The sequence below is a fragment of the Leucopleurus acutus genome, assembly GCF_964270905.1.
Source record: "Leucopleurus acutus genome assembly, chromosome: 17".
Classification (NCBI taxonomy): Eukaryota; Metazoa; Chordata; class Mammalia; order Artiodactyla; family Delphinidae; genus Leucopleurus; species Leucopleurus acutus.
In genome coordinates, this window is record NC_139159.1 from 81,407,936 (window position 1) to 81,429,422 (window position 21,487).

Consider the following 21,487-nt stretch of genomic DNA (forward strand, 5'->3'; position numbering starts at 1 on the left):
GTTTTTGCGGTACGCGGGCCTCTCACTGCTGTGGCCTCTCCCGTTGCAGAGCACAGGCTCCGGACGCACAGGCTCAGGGGCCATGGCTCACGGGCCCAGCCGCTCTGCGGCATGTGGGCTCTTCCCGGGCTGGAGCACGAACCCGCGTCCCCTGCATCAGCGGGCGGACTCTCAACCACTGCGCCACCAGGGAAGCCCTGGGGTTGATTTTTATGATGCCAAGCAAGGACATTAGAATCACAGCAGGAGCAAATATCTTTTAGTATCCATTTTAGTATGGAGCCCAGTGTGGACTGCAACTCAGTGCTGGATACATCTGGAGTAGACAGGCCTCTCACTGTTTTCACTCTAGACACCCTACAGCCGTCCCTCAGTATCCACAGGGGATTGGTTCCAGAACCCCCAGGGGGAAACCAAAATCTGCAGATGCTCAAGTCCTTCTGAAAGATGGCAGAGTATTTGCACGTAACCTACGCACATCCTCTTTATGCTTTAAACCATCTCTAGATTACTTGTAATACCTAATACAATGTAAACGCTATGTAAATAGATATCAGAGCGCAGCAAATTCAAGTTTTTGCTTTGTGGAACTTTCTGGAATTTTTTTTCCAAATATTTTCAAGTGAAGTTGGTTGAATCTGCAGATGCAGAACTTGCGGATATGGAGGACTGTATATCCTACCAACGCACCCAAGGATTACACTGGCTTCTTGCAAAGTCACCCCACATTCACTTGAGAGAACTGAAACCCTTAAGGTATTTTCTCCCCCTCAATTTTGCCTACATATTCCAAGAATAGGACCTGGTAGTTAAAAACAAACAAACAAACAAGCAACCCTCCCCACATAAACACCTGGCACAAAATCCAAAACGTATCACTGAGTTTCATCCTGTCAATGCAGTTCATCACTTACGTATAATGGGATATTATCACTGAGTTTCATCCTGTCAATTCAGTTCATCACTTACGTATAATGTGATATTATCACTGAGTTTCATCCTGTCAATTCAGTTCATCACTTACGTATAATGTGATATTATCACTGAGTTTCATCCTGTCAATGCAGTTCATCACTTACGTAGAATGTGATATTTCTGGATAAACATTCAGGAACCCAGTATATTCACTCATTTTCAATTGACTTTCCATCATTTTTGGTTTTATGTTACCCTTTACAGAAGTAATTATTAAAAATACTACACAGTACAGGGCTAAGAGGAGAATCTTGTGGTCACTAGGAAACTCTATCCCTGCTGAACTAAAACCCAATAGGTGTAGCGGTTTGACCTGTTATTCATCCACCCGGGGCAAGGGGCTCAGGCTATAGGGGCGGCTGTTTGCTTTTCACAAACGAAATTTCACTGGAACAGAGTCTTGCTCAGCCCTTTACGTGCTGTCTGTGGCTCTTTCACACCCTGATGGCAGAGCTGAGCAGTTGTGCCAAGAGACCATCTGGCCTGCAGAGCCTAAGATATTTACTATGTAGTCCTTTATAGAAAAAGTTTACTTCCCCTCTTACGTATAGAGCCTGTCAAAGCCCCACAGGATTTTAGGTGTACTACATCCATCATGTTTCTCTGAAATAACAGCCTTTCAAAAAGAGAACAAGGTTAGTGTGAACTGACTACTCCTGTGAAACTCTAAAGTTGATTTCTGTACTGGTGATTCCAAAGCCCTACAGAAATCACGATACAATAACTGTTCATAAAAATTTTAGAGAAGGAGAAGCCGTTTAAAAAATGTGCATTTTTGAAAATATATAATGCACCTTACCACAAAAGGTAAGGCGGACAGGCTGTTAGGTAATGATGGTTGATATATATTCTGTGTTTTCTTGGCCTAGATGCCCTGAAGAAAGAAGTCATCACCAGGCCTTGTCTTGTACTTAAGTCAAAGATCCAGGGACAGGACTAGGATTTGCTGCGACTTAACTGATGAACTCACAATATGACTCATCCATGACTTGTGACTTACTGGACTACTGGGTGGTAAATGTTTCTGAAATTCAATGTACATGTGATGAAGGGCACCAAGACTCATTCACACGACCAGTGGCTACTGAGTGCCTTCTATGAGTTAAGCCCTGTGCTGTCTCTGGGTCTGAGCGGTGAGCAGAAGAGAGACGTTCCTTGCCCCACTGGGGCTTAAAGTCTAGAGGGAGACAGAGACAAGAGTAACTTTTAAACAGTGTGTGTGCGTGCGTGTGTGCGCGTGTGTGTGCGTGCGTGTGTGCGCGTGTATGTATATATTTATTTGTTTGTTTGTTTTGGCTGCACCCGGTCTTAGTTGCAGCATGCGGGATCTTTGTTGTGGCATGCAGGATCTTTTTTTTTTTTTAGTGGCGGCATGAGGACTCCTAGTTGCGGCATGCATGTGGGATCTAGTTCCTGGATCAGGGATGGAACCCAGGTCCCCTGCAGTGGGAGCGCAGAGTCTTACCCACTGGACCGCCAGGGAAATCCCTAGACAATGCATATTTAATTATGGACACTTAGGAAGGGAAAGAGCAGGGCCCTGTGACAAAGCCTCCTAAGGAGACACTATTAAAGTATGTGGTCAGAAGGGACAAGCCGAACGGAAGCAGGAAGACGACCCAGTTTGAGGGCAGGAGGGAAAGAGCCTGATGAGTGCAAACGGGCAGGACCGGATTCTGGCTCTCTGAGGGTCTGCACTCAGGAGAGAGGACCCATCACACACAGCTCTCCACAGCAGCCCCCTCGGGACAGGCAGGGTTTCCTCTCCCGCACTCATCCGTGGGCTCCATCCCGCAGGGACTGTGTCTTTCCCGCTCACCTCCAACTCCAGGGCCTGCTGGCATCTCTATATATCTGCCCAATGCCAGGGTGAAGGTGGCTATGGTGCAAGGTACCAGAGGATGAAGGGACAGGAAATCAATCTGCCTTCACATCCCAAACATGACAGCTGACCTGGGAAACTCTGTAGACACGTGCCTCTACAAACACAGATACTAACTGCATGGCAGGGTAATAAATGTAGTTGTCTCATTAAAAGTCAAAACATTATTTTTCTTACATCTTCAGAGACAGTTTGGATTTCACAGAAAGTCAAATGGAGTTCCACAGACATTTCTAGAAACTTACAGGCTTCTTGAAGGAATTTCTCTCTCACGCTGTCCGAAGTACAGTTTTTACATGTTTTAATTGCAACCGCCAAAGCTGGATTCTCCTGTGACGGGGACACATGCAACAAGAGGGTCTCTATGTTAATCAATGGGCATGTTGAGGACAGGCTGTTTATTCTGCAACTCTGGATTCTGGATCAGACAGAACCAGAATTGTACAATCTCAAGAGTGAGAGGAACAGTTAAAATCCTCTGTAGAAAAACCCCAGAAAACAGACGTGCATGTAAAACGCTGCAGGCGATTCGTCTGTTCCACAGACATTTCCTCTCCATAGTGCCGGGCACTCCTGTAGGGGCTTAGGCTGCACCAGTGAACAAGGGCCAGTGACCCCTGTGCTACTCCAGCTGACATCCCAGAGGAGGACACAGACAAACACGGTGAACGAGACATCCATCGTGGACTGGAGCGGGTTAGAAGGTAACCTCCCCGAGAGGAGAGGAGAAGAGAGGGGATGAGAACAAAGAACTGCTGGAGGGGAGGGGATGCCGGCCAGGGGTGGAGAGAGGGGTCAGACCCTGTGGCTTCTACCCTAAGTGAGAGGCCCCCCGGAAGGGGAGGTGAGGAAAGGCGCCACGGAGGCGGGGGTGGGGGGGAGGGGGGGCAGGAAGACAGCGGGCTGGGCGTCGGGGAGGGTGAGTTCGGGTTTCTGGTGAGAGAAGGGGGAGATCAGAAGCCCAGCTCTGGACAAGACAGGCTTGAGATGTCGGTGGGACGGCAGCTTGCTGGCACAGAGGCTCATCTGTTAAACGTCTGAGTTTGGGGCCTTCTGAGAGTCACTAGCAACCCAGGACACCTCAATGCAACCACTCTGCTCTGAATGACTTAGTCTGTCCTCTGTAACTACACAGCAAACTTCCAGGACCAGCACCATGAATTCTACCTCTATGTGCATAAGGCTGATTGGTATACCTGAGAAATGACACAAAATGCCCATTTTACAGGAGATCTAAATAACAACTTCTGTGATCTGAGTAACAAACTTCTGTAAGACCATAAGTCATCATCAATCCTGTCAATTCAACTCAAATATTGAACATGGTGCTTTATTAAGACAGTAAAGAAACGCAAGGAAAATACTGCCCTCTAAAAATGCATAGTTTCGAGTGGGTGCTAAGCCTGAGATTCCACAGGCCGCATGTCTACAAAGGGGTGTACGTGAGCAGACCAGGTGGCTCGGCCATCAGTCCATGGACTAGGCCCGGTGACTAGTGGCCCAAGGCTGCAGAGGCCTGGGGGGTGCCGAGCTGTCAGAGCGGCTGGTCACAGAGACCTGATGCTGGAGAAGAAGATGTCAGTCCACAGCACGCAAGACCAGAACTGAGCACAGGGTTTTCTAAAAGCCTTTAAAAGGGGGCAGATGCGAACACATCTCGGTAACTGCTCACGACACAAGTTTCATTACCTTCTTTAAAACACAAGCAGAGTTTAGGGGGACAGAGCAGTTCTTCAATGTTGAATGAAAATGCCACCCTGGTGTCCCCGAGGCCGAGGTGAGGGGCAGGTGATGAGGCTCTGAGTTAGTAACAGCTAGCAGACACTCAAAAGATCTTAACAAGTGAGTCTAGAGAAGGACTGCTCTGGGATGAATTAAGAGAAAATAGATTTAAAGCATGGTTTTTAAGACTAGGATAATAATGATGCGAGCGTGCGCAGATGACCAGCAATGCTCAAATTATAAAAATGAACCTGATAACCGGGCCTAAGAAAAAAAGAAAAGTGTGTGCTGGGAGCCTTCAGATACGCCTCGTGCCCATGACTCTGAGAATGAGGGCTGCCCTGCCGCCCCGTGCGCCGCCCCTGCACCCGGCCCAGTCCCCCTCTGCTCGCTTCTCCTCATCGTCCTCCTTCCCCGCTCAGCTCCACCTGGGGGCCCTGCGCCGGAGCTCCGCCCTGTCTCGCACACTCCCCACGGGGAGCTCAGGGACTGCCCCTCCTTGTTCACGTGTCAGCGTCCCACGGGAAGAGGGCCCTGGCCTCCCCCAGCCCAGGCTTTGTTTTTCCCCACTTGATACCCAGTGTGTCTGCTTTTGCCGGTCCCCTCGTGCCTCAGATAGAATTTAAGGTCTGTGAGAGCAGGAACCCTGACTGTTTTGTTCATTACAACGTCCCCACCGCCGAGCTGCCACTTGGGGGACGATTGACAAATAACTGCTAAAAGAATTCACTGAATCTCAAATAACGTAACCAGTGCTGGGTTCTTGCCCATGAAATCTATGCTGAGTTACATTTGACCAATTATTAAGAATCCCTGATAAAATGTTATTACATCTTACAGAACACTAAAGAGCATAAACTGGAAAAAGGATTTTTAACGGAAACCTAGAGGAATGAACTGGCTATAAAATTAGATTCCCACATGACAAACAAAATAAGCAAGCATTCACATACGATGTGTATCAGAAAGATATTCAACAAAAAAGGTTAGCACTGACATTTTCCTGGAGGCTGGGATTCACTCAACAAATACTTAGTAAACACTATGGATATTGGAAAAAATTTTCTCTTGTACTTTTACAACTAAAATGAATTACTTATAAGTGATTGAAATAAAGTCTATCAGCCCTGCTGTTAGCTGTGTGATCCTGGTGAGTCCCTGTACTCCAGGAACTTCAGAATGCTTGCTTATTAAGAATTCTAGAGATGTAAGGAAGCTCAGAGACCACTGGGTTCAAGTCCAACACTTTAGATCAAGAAGCCTCACCTCCCTTACATCTCACAGTCAGGTAGATCCAGGTCTAAGATTTAGGTCTTCTGATCAAATTTAGAGCCACGGCTCTTTCTAATGCATTTTGCCTCAAGAGCAGAGTTAAGAGAATTAAGAAGATAAACAATACAGATACAGTAAAAAAAAAAAAAAAAAAAAAAAAAAAACTGGAAAAAGAGATAATGGATAAAAATATATAATAAATGATATAGTTTTATATAAGGGTAAAAACTTTCAAAACTGAACTTTAAAAAACAGAATCTCTAACAACAATTATCTATTTTCCTCGAAGGAAAGACTTTTACAGTCCTCCGGTTATAAAAGTAATGATCAGTGTATCCCTAGCGCATGTGTAAAGGATGTGGAAAATTGACAGATAAGGAGACACAGGGGGAAAAATTGCCATTTGCAGTTTCCATATCGGGGGTCACAAAAGGTCAATCATCTGTGCTATTATATCCCTACTAAAGCCATCTCTGTTCACTGTCATTATTCTAGTTAAAAATAGTTTCTTGAACATGTATGTACTGTTATTTTAAACTGTCATTGAAAAATTACTGATCTAATAAAAAAAGACATACAACAGCAAGCGTTGGTCGGGGTGTGGAGAAATGGGCAACCTCACACATTGCTGCTAGGAACTGAAACTGGGGCAGTTTCTTTGGAAAAAAGCTTAGCAGGTCGGCAGAAAGTTAAACAGTGGCTAGATGACCCAGCAATTCCACTCCTAGACACACATACTCAAGAGAACCGAAAACTACGTTCGCACAAAAACTTATACACGAGTGTTCATAGCAGCATTGTGCATAACAGCCAAAAAGTGGTAATAACCCAAATGACCATCAACTGATGACTGGCGAAACAAAAAGTGGTCTATCCATACAATGGGATGTTATTTGGCCATAAAAAGAAATGAAGTACTGACACAGGCTACCACGTGGATGAACCTGACAACATTATGCTAATGGAAAGAAACCAATCATACGAGGCCACACACTGTATGATTTCACTTATATGAAATGTCCAGAACAGGCAACTCTAGAGAAAGAGAAAGCAAACTGGTGATTGGCAAGGGCTGGGGAGAGGGTGGAATGGGAAGTGACTGCTAACAGGTATGGGGCTTCTTTTGTCTTTTCTTTCTTTTAAACTGAAGTATAGTTGATTTATAATAGTGTATCAGTTTAAGGTGTACAACATAGTGAGTCAAAATTTTTATAGATTATATTCCATTTAAAGTTATTATAAAAAAGGTTATCATACAATATTGACTATATTCCCTGTGCTGTACAATATACTCTTGTTGCTTATTTATTCTATACATAGTAGCTTGCACCTCTTAATCCCGTACCTATCGTGCCCCTCCCCCCAGCCACTTTCCCCACTGGTAACCACTAGTTTGTTCTTTATGTCTCTGAGTCTGTTTCTGCTTTGTTACATTGGTTCATTTATTTTTTAGATTCCACATATAAGTGATAACATAACAGTATTTGTCTTTCTCTGTTTGACTCATTTCACTAAGCATAATACCCTCCAGGTCCATCCATGGTGTTGCAAATGGCAAAGTTTCACTCTTTATTACGGCTGGATAATATTCCATTGTGTACATATACATACCATATCTTCTTTATCCATTCATCTGTTGATGGACACTTAGGATGCTTCCGTGTCTTGGCTATTGTAAATAATACCACTATGAACACTGGGGTGCGTGTATCTTTTCAAATTAGTGTTTTTGTTTTCTTTGGATACATACCCGGGAGTGGAACTGCTGGATCATATGGTAGTTCTATTTTTACTTTTTTGAAGAACCTCCATACTGTTCTCCACAGTGGCTGCACCAATTTACATTCCTACCATCAGTGTACAAGGCTTCCCTCTTCTCCACATCCTCGCCAAGGTATGGGGTTTCTTTTGAGGTAAAGAAAATGTTCCAAAATTGACTGTGGTGATGGCCGTACAACTCTGTGAATATACTAAAGAACCACTGAACTGTGCACTTTAACAGAGTGAATTTCACAGTATGCGAACTGTATCTCAATGAGATGATTCTTAAACAAATCATTAAAAAAAATTCACTGATCTCTTTTGGAGGGCAACTTGGGGCAAATTAATGTTCTGTTCTTGAGAAGGCAGGTAATTAGGAATGCTGGCTAACTGCTGTTGACTTTGCATCTGTTTGTTATCTATTTGTCAACTGCACCCAAGGGAACAATCATTTGTGGAATCCATTACTGATGACAGAGGCTGGATGAAAGACTAAAACGAATAGAAGACCCAGCTCTCAGGAGCTAATTTTGCCAGTTTTTGGGTTCTGAAAATAGCAAGTGAGTCGACATGCGTGATAAGCTTTATGAAGGACAACTGCAAACACCCTGAAGAACTAAGGACCCGTGAAGACGAACAGAAGCAGCCTACACGTAAGCAGGAGCGGCTCGGCTGCTGTCTGACAGGACTCACCGGGCTCGTGTAAGCGCCTTGGTGCACGTCTCCGAACTGGCCCTCTCCGATGCACCGTCCCAGTTCTATTCTTTCTCTCTGAATCTCATAGTCCCTGGCTGCAAAACATGATCCACACACCAGAAGATACTTCAGTGCAACATCCCCAGTGTAGAAAACACTGGACACACCTCATTTCATCATCATCCATGAGTAAAAACTTCATTGGTGGCACATCATTCTATGAAAATGCTTTAAACAGAGTGGAATTCTCTTAAACAGTATTTTTAAAGGAATTTATGTACCTGTTACAGCACTGCTTGAATTACCAAAATGAGGAGTTTTATACAAGGTAGATTTTTTTTGTAGTTTTGAATGTCTGATTTAGCTGATTATCTATTTGATGGTTTTCTAAATAATTGCTCCAAGTTTATGTATGTTTAATTAATATGAGCTATTAGTTCAGGTATTAATATATGAAGGCTAAAAAAACAGTTATTTAAAGCAATTATTTTACAAGTAACTAAAGTCTGTAAATATGGAGGGAACAAAAAAATTGTCTCATGAGTAGCTTTACAAGTTTAAGAGTTTTCCACTTTATTATAATCCTATCTATATTATTCACGGAGCTAAAAGAGTTTAAAGAGGGAGCTTCTAAAACCTGATTTCAAAATCAGATGACTTGGAATCAAAGTTGAACGTATCACATAATAAATTACAAGTATTTTATATTTTTGAGAGCATGTGCCTCAAATTAACGTATTAAATTGTTATGATTTATACAAAACCAATTATTTAGCAGGCTGTTGAGACACATGGAAAGAAAATACCCACTAAGAACCTAGTGGATGATTCTAATCCAATTAACTGCTTGGTATTTTGATTTCTTCTAATTTGTCAAATTATAAATCATACAGAAAATTCAACCCAAATTTTAGAAGGTTATTTTCCTCTTTAAAATCACTTTAGCTAGTAGTTCCATTGATTTAACAGCATGAGTAAACCAATGAAAAAATTTTTAAATAAAAGTTAACTGAAAACTGAAACATCCCGTTATCATTCCATCGGTTGCAATTGCAAGCAAATGCAGTTATTTTAAAGGAATCCTGTTACCTTCATCTATTCCATAGCTTTCTGTATTGCAATTAAGAGAGAAAAAAATTGAAGACCTTGCTTAGAAATAACTAATAGCAATTAGGTTAACAACAACAAACTCGGGGAGTACGTTTCAATATTTACTTTCTTAAATATTTTGACTATCAACACGGGTCAAAAAAAGAGGACCAAACACCAAACGCAAGTAATATCCTCAAGTTAACTCAGTGTGATATACCATGCTTTACGTTTCTATCCCATAAATTCCTATATGGTAACCGTATTTGTGGGGTTTGGATAAAAGTTAGCCATGTTGGACATTTACCACTCAACTATGAAAATATACGAATAAAAATGTGGATACTCTGCAGGAATGTACAAATGGCTAACTGGCTAACCAAAACTTTAAACCTAAATTTAAACATTTTTCCAAATTGCTACTGCAAGTCAAAGTAAACACATTTAAGTTTTTCAGCTCTTGCCTCTGTTTCAAATCACTAACCTGGGAGCTCTTGAAAGGAGAGGTCCACCCAGGATAATGTTTGCCTGAGAGGGCTGGGCTGTTTCTCTTTATTTTGGTAACTCTCCTCAGTGTATATGGTAAATCTATTGAGAACCACTTTTAAAATATTTACACAACAGGGTAAAGCACCTGAAACATTTATTTTCCAAATACATGGAGCTCTACTGAAACCGGGACATCAGATGTTGAATTATCAGGCCTCTGAGGCTGTAAGGTGGACTCCTAATTGGGCCTCTTTAAGAGGTAGGGTTAACTTTTTTTTTTAACCTGAGTGAAATTCCAAGGTTGTCTCCAACTCAAGAGCTGTGACTATATACACCCCACCACAAGGGCTGGGGCTCCCAGACTCTCTTCACCAGCAAGCTGCACAGCGGAGAGAAGCAGAGGGTGACACTGCTAGGCTGCTGTGGGGGGTGGTCAGTGAAGAGCCCTTCTCTCCCCACACCTCCAACTCGGAGCTGGACGGACTGGACGCGGGCTGCTCTTTGTAATTGCTTAGTCAAGGGCAATAAAAAAATGCAAGTTCAAAGGGGAAATGCAATTCATTAAATGTGTGTATTCAAAGAGCTGTATATATGTGTGAGTATACATATTTAACTTCAAATACTAATTTCCTACAGAGAGGGAATGCTCTAATCATTAAAGGTTATATTATCATAGAGCCAGAAAACAAGATTACAAAAACCCCATAAGTGAACTGACTTATTATAGATATTTGAGTTTCAGGCTTCTGACCTGGCAGTGGGCACATACAATACAGAATTCTAAAGGCTGAAAAGAATATTTCTGTTACTAACTCAATAAGGTCTTAAAAGTAGTTCTAAAAGGACAATAAATACCTAAACCGTTTAAACACGAGATATTTAAAAGTCTACTCACTCGAGGGCATGGTGTAGGTATCTTCCTCGTCGATAATCTCAGCATAGTCATCTGTTTCTGTAGGAAAGGAAACAGAGGTGAAATATTCAACCCCCTGGCCTTTAATATAACTCGAAAAGGCAAAATGATCTGCCTAAACCCCCTACCATGCTGACATTATTCTTAAAACACTATTACTCCATTTTTGCTCACACATGAGTCATTTATGGAAATAAAAGTGACACCATGGTCCAACATGTCATAATACACAGACCTGTTCCTCAGAGAGCAAAGAGACTAACAGAGAAAGCCCTTGTGGAAAACAGAAAGACATGAAACAACCGTTTGCACGATTCAAACCCACCAAGCGGTACTGACTGCCAAGCTCTCCCTCAACTACACCAAATACACGTTTAAAACCACACCGCTGTCTACCAGGATTTCTCCAAACAAGACCGGTACCTCCAGAACACAGCTTAGATTTCACTCATAGTTAGACTCCACAGCACAGTCCGGATGTTCTCCTTTAGAAAACAAAACGGCAGGCTGACTTTTGAGGAGATTAACTGGGCTAACTTACTTCATTTGTTCAGAGTGAAAGCAACCCAGGAATTTCTCTCCTGTAACTTTTCACTCAGATATTTAAACAGTATGCATTAATGTCAAAAGGGTAAAAGATGTGCCAAAGAGAATAAAATCAGAACAAACAGCACACTGAAATGAGTTTTTTTCAGACGTAATGTCAAGGAGTTCCAATGTTTCCACTAATTCCTTTCAGTAATGCAGCAACTTAAAGACCCACCACCATATTAGTGGGGGGAAAACCCCTTTTGTAGAAAACACCCACTCACTTGGATAACAATTACACTGAAAAATCACTCAGCTCTTGTCTGTCTTCCTCTTTCTGGAAAGAGGAAAACCTTTAGTAGCTCTATGCACAAGGGTTTAGGCTGATGGCCCAGGAAAGGAGGGGCAGTACTTCCTGAATTATCATCTGAAGAGAGATCGTTTTCAAAATTTAACCCCAGAGAAACTAAAAGCTAAAGAACTAAAAGTTCTTTCTTCTGTGCTGCCATTATTACTCCATTCAGATATTAAAATTATAGAAACCAAAGAAAATAGAGACTACATATAGTTTACGGTCTCTAGATATCAACTGTTCTACATACTGCTACGGTAACGACTGAGACCCAATCTAAGAGCAACTGGAAGAATTCATTTCTTGCTTTCTTCTCTTTTTTTTTTTGCGGTACGCAAAAAAAAGGTCACTGTTGTGGCCCCTCCCGTTGCGCAGCGCAGGCTCCGGACGCGCAGGCTCAGCGGCCATGGCTCACGGGCCCAGCCGCTCCGCGGCATGTGGGATCCTCCCAGACCGGGGCACGAACCCGTGTCCCCTGCATTGGCAGGCGGACTCTCAACCACTGCGCCACCAGGGAAGCCCTCTTCTTCTTTTTTTTTTAAATTTATTTATTTAGTTTTGGCTGCGTTGGGTCTTCGCTGCTGCGCACGGGCTTTCTCTAGCCGCGGCGAGCGGGGGCTACTCTTCATTGCGGTGCACGGGCTTCTCACTGCAGTGGCTTCTCTTGTTGCGGAGCATGGGCTCTACGTGCGTGGGCTTCAGCAGTTGTGGCCTGCAGGCTCTAGAGCACAGGCTCAGTAGTTGTGGCGCACAGGCTCAGTTGCTCTGCGGCATGTGGGATCTTCCTGGACCACAGCTCAAACCCGTGTCCCCTGCATTGGCAGGTGGATTCTCAACCACTGAGCCACCAGGGAAGCCCAAGAATTCATTTCTTAATTCGTAATCATCATTAAAGGTGATTAAAGTAAAAACAAATTCGACTGGCAGAATGTAAAGTCAATAAATCGGTTCTCCTTTAGAGATTTAGCAAATGTTACCTATTTGTGAGTCCTGTATGCCAGGTGGACAATTTATATTATTCTTACATGTTTATAGGTAATACCACTTTCAGGATTAAAGAAAAAAATTATTTAATCTACCCCAAACCTTACATTCTTTATTCCTAAATTTCTCCCTCCTATCCTGTTCCCAGTGACTACCAGGAAGAGTGAGTGATGTTTCCTAGGCCGGGAGCCTTGCTTTTGTGTAAGGTGAGATGCAATTTGGGGATGGAGGTGGTGTTAAGGCAGAGGCAAGGAAAGGGCTAAGCGGGGTAATGTGCCGGGGCTAAGGCCCCACAGACGGACACTCAGCCACTCACTCTGTCTGCAGTCGGACAAGCTCCCCTCACGCCCCTCCCTCAGAGCACATGCAACTAAGGCTCAATTTCCCGCAACCACAGACCCACCCTTGCTGCCCCCTTTCACACAAAGCACACACCCTTAGAGGCCAAACACATTAGCTGACCCTGAGGGGCCGGATTCTGGCAGTGAAACTGCCCAGATCTCTTGCCTCTGCCGCCCTGCTACCAGATTTGCTCCGGAATCTTCAACACCCCCTGCACTTGGCTCTCAGCTCTACTAAGGAGATATCGGGGATCCATCGACTCTGCGGGCACCAAAGTTTCCCAAGGCTGTTGGGGTCACTGACCGCCTGTCCCTCCGTCTCTGTGGGTAATGGTATCTGCCACCTGAGTGTCACCTGTTCAGAGACCCATCCTCACCCCCATCACTCTCGATCACGTTGCCTGACATGTTTTGCTCAGGGCCCATCACTATCAACCCTCTGGCGGTCCTCTGGTTCCTCATCAACCGTGTACCCCCATCCAGAGCAGAGCCCCCGGGGCAGTGGGCCCTGCTGTATGTACCTTGTTTACTGCTGTGTTCTCAGCTTCCAACCCAGGGCCGGCCGGCCCGGGAGGCACCCAGTAAGCACTTGCTGAACGAAAGGGAGGAGTGCCCTTCAACAGTGCAGGAGGGGACGGCGCTCCCCGTGACCCAGAGGCGAGGAAGCCAGGCCAGCCACAGCTGCATGTCTGGGCGCTGCTCCACTCCAGGAGCCGCTGAACCTGTCTGCGCTTCAGCTGTGCCCTCACGTGCCCAATGAGAGCACGGCCACCTGGTGGGGCCGTCGTGAGGATTACAGAGATGCACGTGAAGTTGTGGTGCAGCCCTGCACAGGACAGGTGACAAACAGGTGGGAGGCTCCTTGGTTCCCTCCTTCTGAGGCCTCTGGAAGGAGCCTTCCGGGTGGGACTGTAAGCGCTTCCCAGACGGCCTCTTCTTATAAAACTCTCAGCAGGGATACCGACTCTGAACCGGCTTCAAGGAGTAAGAATAAAATGGCTCATGTGTCAGAAGCTAACACACAAAAGTGACGTGGGAAAAACCAAGTTGCATGCACTTGCATTAATTCACACAATCACAAGAGAAAGCCTGCAGTTTTTTTCTTTCAGTGCTGTGTGAATTCTACAAAAAAACTTTGGGGATTATCCAAGCTCCCTGGGCATTACTCATGACGACACGTGGGTGTGGCTATGGGTACCGTGACGTCACGTGAACTTTCGCTGCTGTGTTCTCCTTGAGTTGGTTCTTATGCAGAAAGGTCAACACTACTGAAGGTACGTGGACCTACAAAGGTTTTACCGTAACCTTCTATATAGGGCTTTCCAAGTGGGGATACTCGGCATATTTCTCTAAGAATTCTTGATACCGATTTGGTTCTATCTACCCTTTTTCTTTCCTGGTTTTTAGGATTATGGGACAGTATGACACTGAGATGAAAGGTACTTTTACATACTCGAGGGCCCCTGAAAAACTGGAGTCCACCCTGAAACCACCTGGCCCCCAAAATAATGACAAAAAAGAAGGAAAATATAAAGGAAAAGGAAACAGGTTCAAAGATCTCGTCACAAAGAAAGGAAAGCAGCTCTGCACTCTCCACTTGACCAGGACGACAGCTAACGGAGTGCTCGCCCTAACGCCAGACACCGTCACAAACAACTACACATATCGCCATTTAATCCTCAGGGGCATCGTACATGGTGGTACTGTTATCATCATCCCCGTTTCCCAGGCAGGAAGCTGGGGGACCCAGAGGCACCCTGAGTTTCTCACAGTCCCCAGCCACTCAGCGCTCCAGCAGAGCTCCTGGGCCGCCGTGTTCTGGGCTTCGTTCTTTACTATCTCCCAATACGTTTCTGGGGACTTTTATTTGTGAGACCAGATACCTGATGCTTCGAAACCTCGGAGTGTTCCCCTAAGGATGTTCTGGGACTTCACCCCCAACATGGGCATCCCTGGAAGGCTTAACTGGGTCTGTGCACTTGGGAGACAATTCTAGGACCATGAGTCAAATATTTCAAAGTAAACATTTTGAAAAATGGACAGAGACTTCTGAAACCTTGGATAACACTGTAATTTGAAAGGTTTGGTATCACAATACGTGATAAAATAAAAATGAGGGGAAGACACGTTAAAAGGGCAGAAACCGACAGCTCAGAAATTAGGAGAGAAAGGTACGAAGTTCTCGTTTTCAAACAAAGGAAAAGAGGCCTAGTGAAGTCACTACTGAAACCAGTGACACACGCCTGTCATGCTCCGTCACGCAAAGAGCCTGAAGCCTCCGGAGTCACCGTGAAGGGGTCAGTTTCGAGCTGGAGAGGGACAGAGCAGTGGACGCTCGGCCGTAAGCCAAAGGAAGTGCACCGGAGCCTGCAGGACCACAAAGCTCTCAGGAGCCAACCCCTCCCCGCGGGGAAGAGGGGGGCCAGGTGATTCCCTCTCCACCTCCTCCACCTGCCCTTCGGGGCCTGACACCAAGCGCTCTGACGACAGCCTCTGGTCGGCGCCCTGCTGCCCTCAGGAGGCCTGATGAGGCACCACCCCCAGGGCAACACATGCACAGTCACGGGATTGCTCAGCAATTCAGTGGGACCAAGCAACAGCACAGCTTCTCACCACACCTGCACACGTGACCCTGCCGTGAGCCCTGGAGGTGGCGACCAGCTTGTGGGGGCCAGGGGCAGGAGGGCTTTCAGGAAGCCAGGAAGGGCTCCGCTGTGCTCTGTGACCTGCACCGGGGTCGGCCAGCTTTTTCTGCAAAAGGTCTGACAGTACGTATCTTAGACTTCACGGCTCACAAAGTCTCCACTGCAACCGCTGAACTCTGCTGTTGAGATTGCAGGGGTGGGCAGACACGTCATGAGTGAACGTGTCACTATGTTCCAGCAAAACTTTACTGATGGACACAGAAGTTTGAATTTCACACAGTTTTGATGCCAGGCACTGCTCTTTGATTTTACCCCCAACCATTAAGAACTGTAATAACGGCTCTTAGTTCCAGGAGCGACACAAAAACAGAGGTGAGCCATATTTCGCCCACAGGCCTTGGTTTGTGGAAGTCTCAGCTTGTTCACCTGTAAAATGGGGATACTACTACTCACCCTAATTCAAATGTGGGGAAAAGGCACGATGTTTTCTTTAGATAAATAATGTGCTAATAACCACTCGTTAATACACGTTTGTTGACATTTTTATGCTTTCACAGTAGTCCGCACAACAACCATCAAGGCCTGTTACAGATGAAGACTCCAGAGATGAAGTGCTTTGCTCAAGGTCACCCAACTGGCCAGCTGGTGACGGGACGGGGCGAGGCTGGAGCCTGGGACCTGACCACTCACCCAGCAGCCCTGGACTGGTCACCCGTGTCCTCACCCGCACGACAGCGAGGAGAACACCAATCATGTTCTGAACCCCTGCCGGGAGACTCGCTGGTGAAGGACACGCACGCACATCGGGGACGCCCACCCAGTAACCACCAAGGAGTCGGCCTGGAAACGAGGCTTGGAGCTGGAAGTCCCAGGAGACAAGGCGCCTTCCAAGTCACGTTCAGTCCAGACGTCTGACTGCAAGCACTCTGCTCATATGGTGCTCAAGTCGTCGACCAGACACACACGCAAGCACAGACGGACTCTTCAGTGAAAGCGTTATTTCATTTAATCATGAGGAAAAATGCAGCCTCCTTTAATTTTAGTTTATAAACCTCACTCCGTATCGTAAGAGCACAAAGCTTCGTGCAGGCAGTACACAAAGGAAATGGAAGACAAGACGCTACACGTGCTTCTAAATTTCTGGATTATGAGAGTGACAACCTCAGCTGCCTGAGAAATACTCATCATCACTCCTGCTGGTAGTTCTCTAATTATTTTAGGCTGTTTGACTCTCAAACATCACTTTTCTTTCTTTCCTTTCCACTACCTCACTCCCAAACTAAAAATGACTATTACGTATGTGTGGAGGAGTGTGCAAATTTCTCCCATTTACTGCTGAATGATACCATTTCGACAACTTTTCTTCACCTCTAGAATTCGCTATGAATAGATACGACTTGAACTTACTACTGAGATGTGGTAAAGAAACTGACAGTTACCCTTCCCGTGTCAAAGCCCTAAATAATTCTGAAGAGATCACTGACTCACACCATGGTTTCTTCATACTTGTTTTGTTGGATCAAAGCCACATTTTGCCTTTCATTAAATACTGAATGATATTTATATCCATAAATAATTATATTAGTAACACAAACATGAAAATAAATATTACCGTCCCCACTAATTTCATCTGCAGATCCGGGTGGCATGCAAAGAAAGGGGGAGGAGAGAGGGGGGGAGGGGGAGGGGAGGGGGGAGAGAGGGAAAACGCTATTAAAATGACAAGCAAATCAAAGTGTAAGGAAAACACAAAAATTACCCCCCAGAGTCTAATTCAAAAGATAAAAGAAGATCCTAGGAGTTAGCATGTTTACTTAAGGGCATCAATGCGAGTTTTCAGCGGTCCACACGCCACCCCAAGTAAATAGCAGTTTAAGTGCGTTTCTGCCGCATTAAGCAAAACTGATTGGATTGCTCCTCACAGTTAAATGTTAAAAAATGACTCTACTTGCCTCGAAAGGAATTTGTATCCTCTTGGAAATGAAAACTATGGGTCATTGACGTGTACCCCACACAATAAGCAGGGAACAGCCCTCAGCAAGCCTCCCCAGGATTCCAGCCTCTCCAAAGAAGCTCAAGGAGTACAGCACCTGAGGCTCTGCGGCGAGCTTCCACTTACAGTTATACAGTGTTTGTAGAAGTGACTCTTCCAATTGTTACAGATAATCTTCCCTTTGCTGGAAAACTCCCCCCCTTGGCCTCTGCTCTGCAGCACCCTGAGTATCTGCCCCCGAGGCAGGAAAGGCAGACCCCTGGGGCTCACTTGGACCATCCTTCTCCATTAATCTCATGCCAGGTCAGGAAACCCACGAGGCAAAGGTACCTGCCAGCCCCTTTGGTAAAACACTAAGATCCCACAGGGGAAGCCAGGAAGCGACTTCTAGCCCTGTCACGCATTTAAAAACCAGCAAACGGGCAACAGTCTTCCATGAGGAGAGCGGCCCACAGCACCGCTGCCGGCAGTGGACAGCACTCACGGACCCCCAGGACAGGCACTCCCGCTCAGGGTAATCTACAAGCATCTGGTTAGGCTGCTGCCTGGGGCGCTGTGGTTAGTAAGAGTCTGTGCAAAGATGAGTGCAGTACCCGCAGAAGGAGGTTCGTGGGAACAGAAGACCAAAGGGAGAAAGCGCCTAGCTTTCTTAACTTTATGTTGGCAGTGACTGACTCCTTTATAAAGAGGCAGGAGGAGGAAAGAGAAAAACAAACACATTTTAATACAAGAGCAAACTTACATTTTAAGGCATATCAATAAAAACAAATACAAAATTGCAATGCTTTTATGTGACTACTGGCACACTTGATTTCTTAATATAACTGAGTTTTAAGAAACATATTAATATTTTAAAATGCACTTTTCCCTCTTAGGAAAGATTAGCACTAGACACAGAAAGTTTTAGCAAGACATAAAGAGAGTCAGCCAGCTAAGCCTTTACAAAGCCAGCCAAGTAAAGGTACAGATACCTTTACAAATAACACAACTGAAACAAAATGAAATGAGACAGACAACAACGACCAATAGGTAATTCAAGATTCTTGTGAACATCTAACATTCGACCACAAAGAAAAAATTGCAGAACACTAGCAGATCCTGATTTGTGAAAGAGCTTTATAAGCACTTTCCCCCAAATCATCAGCAAAGACACAGACCTTAAGTGTACACCTTAAATAAACTGCCTTAACATAAAAAACATAAGGACATCTGAATACGTAGGTTGCAAAGCCCCTCCCCCGCCTACCAGCATCCTTTGTTCATTCACTCTCATTCATGTGCTGCAAACTCACTTGAAAGTCAACTCTCTCTGTATAAGGCACTTGCTGGATGAACAAGCACCCAGGACAGTAGAACAGAGAAGAAACAACTGCAGTACGCTAAGGGCAAGAGCAGACAAGTCAAACTAGAGTCAAAACAAGGGATGTACAGCCCTTTAAAATGCAGCGGTGACACCATGTGACAGAAAAGATGCAGTGGGCATGCACAACTTAACTGCAGATCCACAGGGTCCCATCAAGAAAGGTAAGGATTCCAGGTGTGGGCCCAGGGAGAGCAGGGTCAGGATGAAGACGGCAACAACTTACGGCCATCAGTTAGGAACAGAAATGAGAAGAACTGAAACAGACAACGTGGCCACGCTCCCACGGGGTGTGCTGTTATCCCAACAATGTGCACTGTTCCATCTTCCCCCCTTAGCACACACTCAATTTCCTGTGTGATGACTCCAGAGGGCAGCCCCCTGTGTTTTATCGGTTAAGAACACGAAAACAGTGCCCTGTGCCAGGCGGGATGGAATTCCGGATGGGGTGGAGGGGCAACAGCTACAGGGGTCACTGAGATGAAACAAGAACACGGACTGTGGATAAGATAAGAGCATTCTAATCAGAGTCAAATTCCCTGGTTTTGGTAAAGACACTGTGACTGTGTAAGAGGATGTCCTTGGTCTTAGGAAATGCACACTGAAACATTTATAAGTAAAGGGGCATACCATGTCTGCAACTTGCTTTCAAATGTTTCAAAAAAAAAAAAAGACGACGACGACACACAAATGGCCAACAGGCACATGAAAAGATGCTCAACATTGCTAATTACTAGAGAAATTCAAAACTACAGTGAGGTATATTACCTCACACTGGCTAGAATGGCCATCACCAAAAAGTCTATAAATACTAAACGCTGGAGAAGGTGTGGAGAAAAAGGAACCCTCCCCCTACACTGCTGGTGGGAATGTAAATTGATACAGCCACTATGGAGAACAGTGTGGAGATTCCTTAAAAAAATAAAATACAGAACCACCATATGATCCAGCAATCCCACTCCTGGGCATATATCTGGAGAAAACTCTAATTCGAAAAGAGACACGCACCCCAATGTTCATAGCAGCACTATTTACAATAGCCAAGACATGGAATCAACCCAAATGTCCATCGACAGAGAAATGGATAAAGAAGATGTGGTACATATATATACAATGGAATATTACTCAACCGTAAAAAAGAATGAAATAATGCCATTTGCGGCACCATGGATGGACCTAGAGATTATCATACTACACGAAGCAAGTCAGACAGAGAAAGACAAATATTGTATGATATCACTTATATGTGGGATCTAAAAAATAATACAAATGAATCTACTTACAAAACAAATAGACTCAGACACAGAAAACAAAGTTATGATTATCAGAGGGGGATGTGGGGAGGTAAGTTCGGAGTACAGGATGCCCAGATACACACTGCTACATATAAAATAGATGCGCCACAAGGACCTACTGTATAGCACAGCAATTACACTCGCTTTTTGTAATAACCCATAATGGAAAATAATCTGCAAAAAAACCCCTGAATCACTTTGTTTTACACCCGAAACTAACACAATATTGTAAATCTACTATACTTCAATTTTAAAAAAGAAAAAAAAAAAGTAGAGGGAAGGAGAAAGCAAGTGGGCCAAAATAGAGACATAGTGAATTTGAGTAAAGAACATATGAGACTTCACTTTACTATTCTTACAACCATCCTCTATGTGTGAAATTATGGAAAAATAAAATATACAAAAATCTCTATTTGGATTCAGATTCTGGCTCCACTACTCACCCCATGACATTAGAAAAGTTACCCAACTTCTGTTTCTGTTTTCCTATTTGTAAAATGAGGCAGTAAGAGAAGCTTCCTCAAGTAAAAGAGATGCAGAGAGGATTCCATGAACTCCCAGGGCACCCGGCACAGGACAACCACTCCAAAAGCGCAAAGCTATTCCTACCTTTCAATTTTTTATCTTATTTCTAAACTAAGGTAATGACTATTCTTCATATTAACTTAAAAAGCAAATAACTTTTTTTGAGTAATAACAAGAATATTGTCCACATCACTAAAAAAGTGTTAGGACCCTTCCTCTATTTTATCCAAGATGACTACTTTAATTATGTTTGTAAACACCTACCATGAGCTAACAGCACACTGTGTACGTGCTGGGGCTACAGCACTGAAACAGCCCCCCCCCCCCATTCTTCCCTTGTTGAGCTTACATTCTGGGTTGGGGAAAAGATGATTAAGTGAGTCAACCGTGTGGTACATCAACATGTAAGTGCCATGGAGAAAAAACTCGGGGCAGACGCAGGACAGGGAGTGCTTTCCTGTAGGGCTGCACCTCTAAATATGGAAGGAGTCATTTGCTAAAAGCTTTCCAGAGCAGAGGTGAGCCTGGGGCACTGGCCAAGGAGCAGCAGGGAGGTCTGGCGGGGACAGAGGGAGGGGGAGGGCATGGCAAACGTACTTCTCAGTCACCCATTTCTCAGGGCAACTGAACAGCTGATGAGCGGAGGCTGTCTTTAGAAGTGTAAC

At 44.7% G+C, this 21,487-nt stretch overlaps 1 protein-coding gene across 5 annotated transcripts in view; it reads right to left on the minus strand.

The window, feature by feature from the left end:
- The window catches only part of PTK2 (protein tyrosine kinase 2), a 251,843-nt gene that overhangs the window by 59,992 nt on the left and 170,364 nt on the right, over nucleotides 1-21,487 (minus strand). For 3 of the 5 annotated variants that reach the window (XM_082858781.1, XM_082858779.1, XM_082858782.1), the window contains 4 exons: nucleotides 10,782-10,838; nucleotides 9,398-9,418; nucleotides 8,306-8,403; nucleotides 3,103-3,187 (listed from right to left, as the gene is read on the minus strand). In XM_082858781.1, coding sequence (XP_082714907.1) covers nucleotides 3,103-3,187; nucleotides 8,306-8,403; nucleotides 9,398-9,418; nucleotides 10,782-10,838 — 261 coding nt within the window. The remainder of the gene's footprint in view (nucleotides 1-3,102; nucleotides 3,188-8,305; nucleotides 8,404-9,397; nucleotides 9,419-10,781; nucleotides 10,839-21,487) is intronic. The other 2 variants (XM_082858780.1, XM_082858784.1) reach the window with 1 other exon arrangement.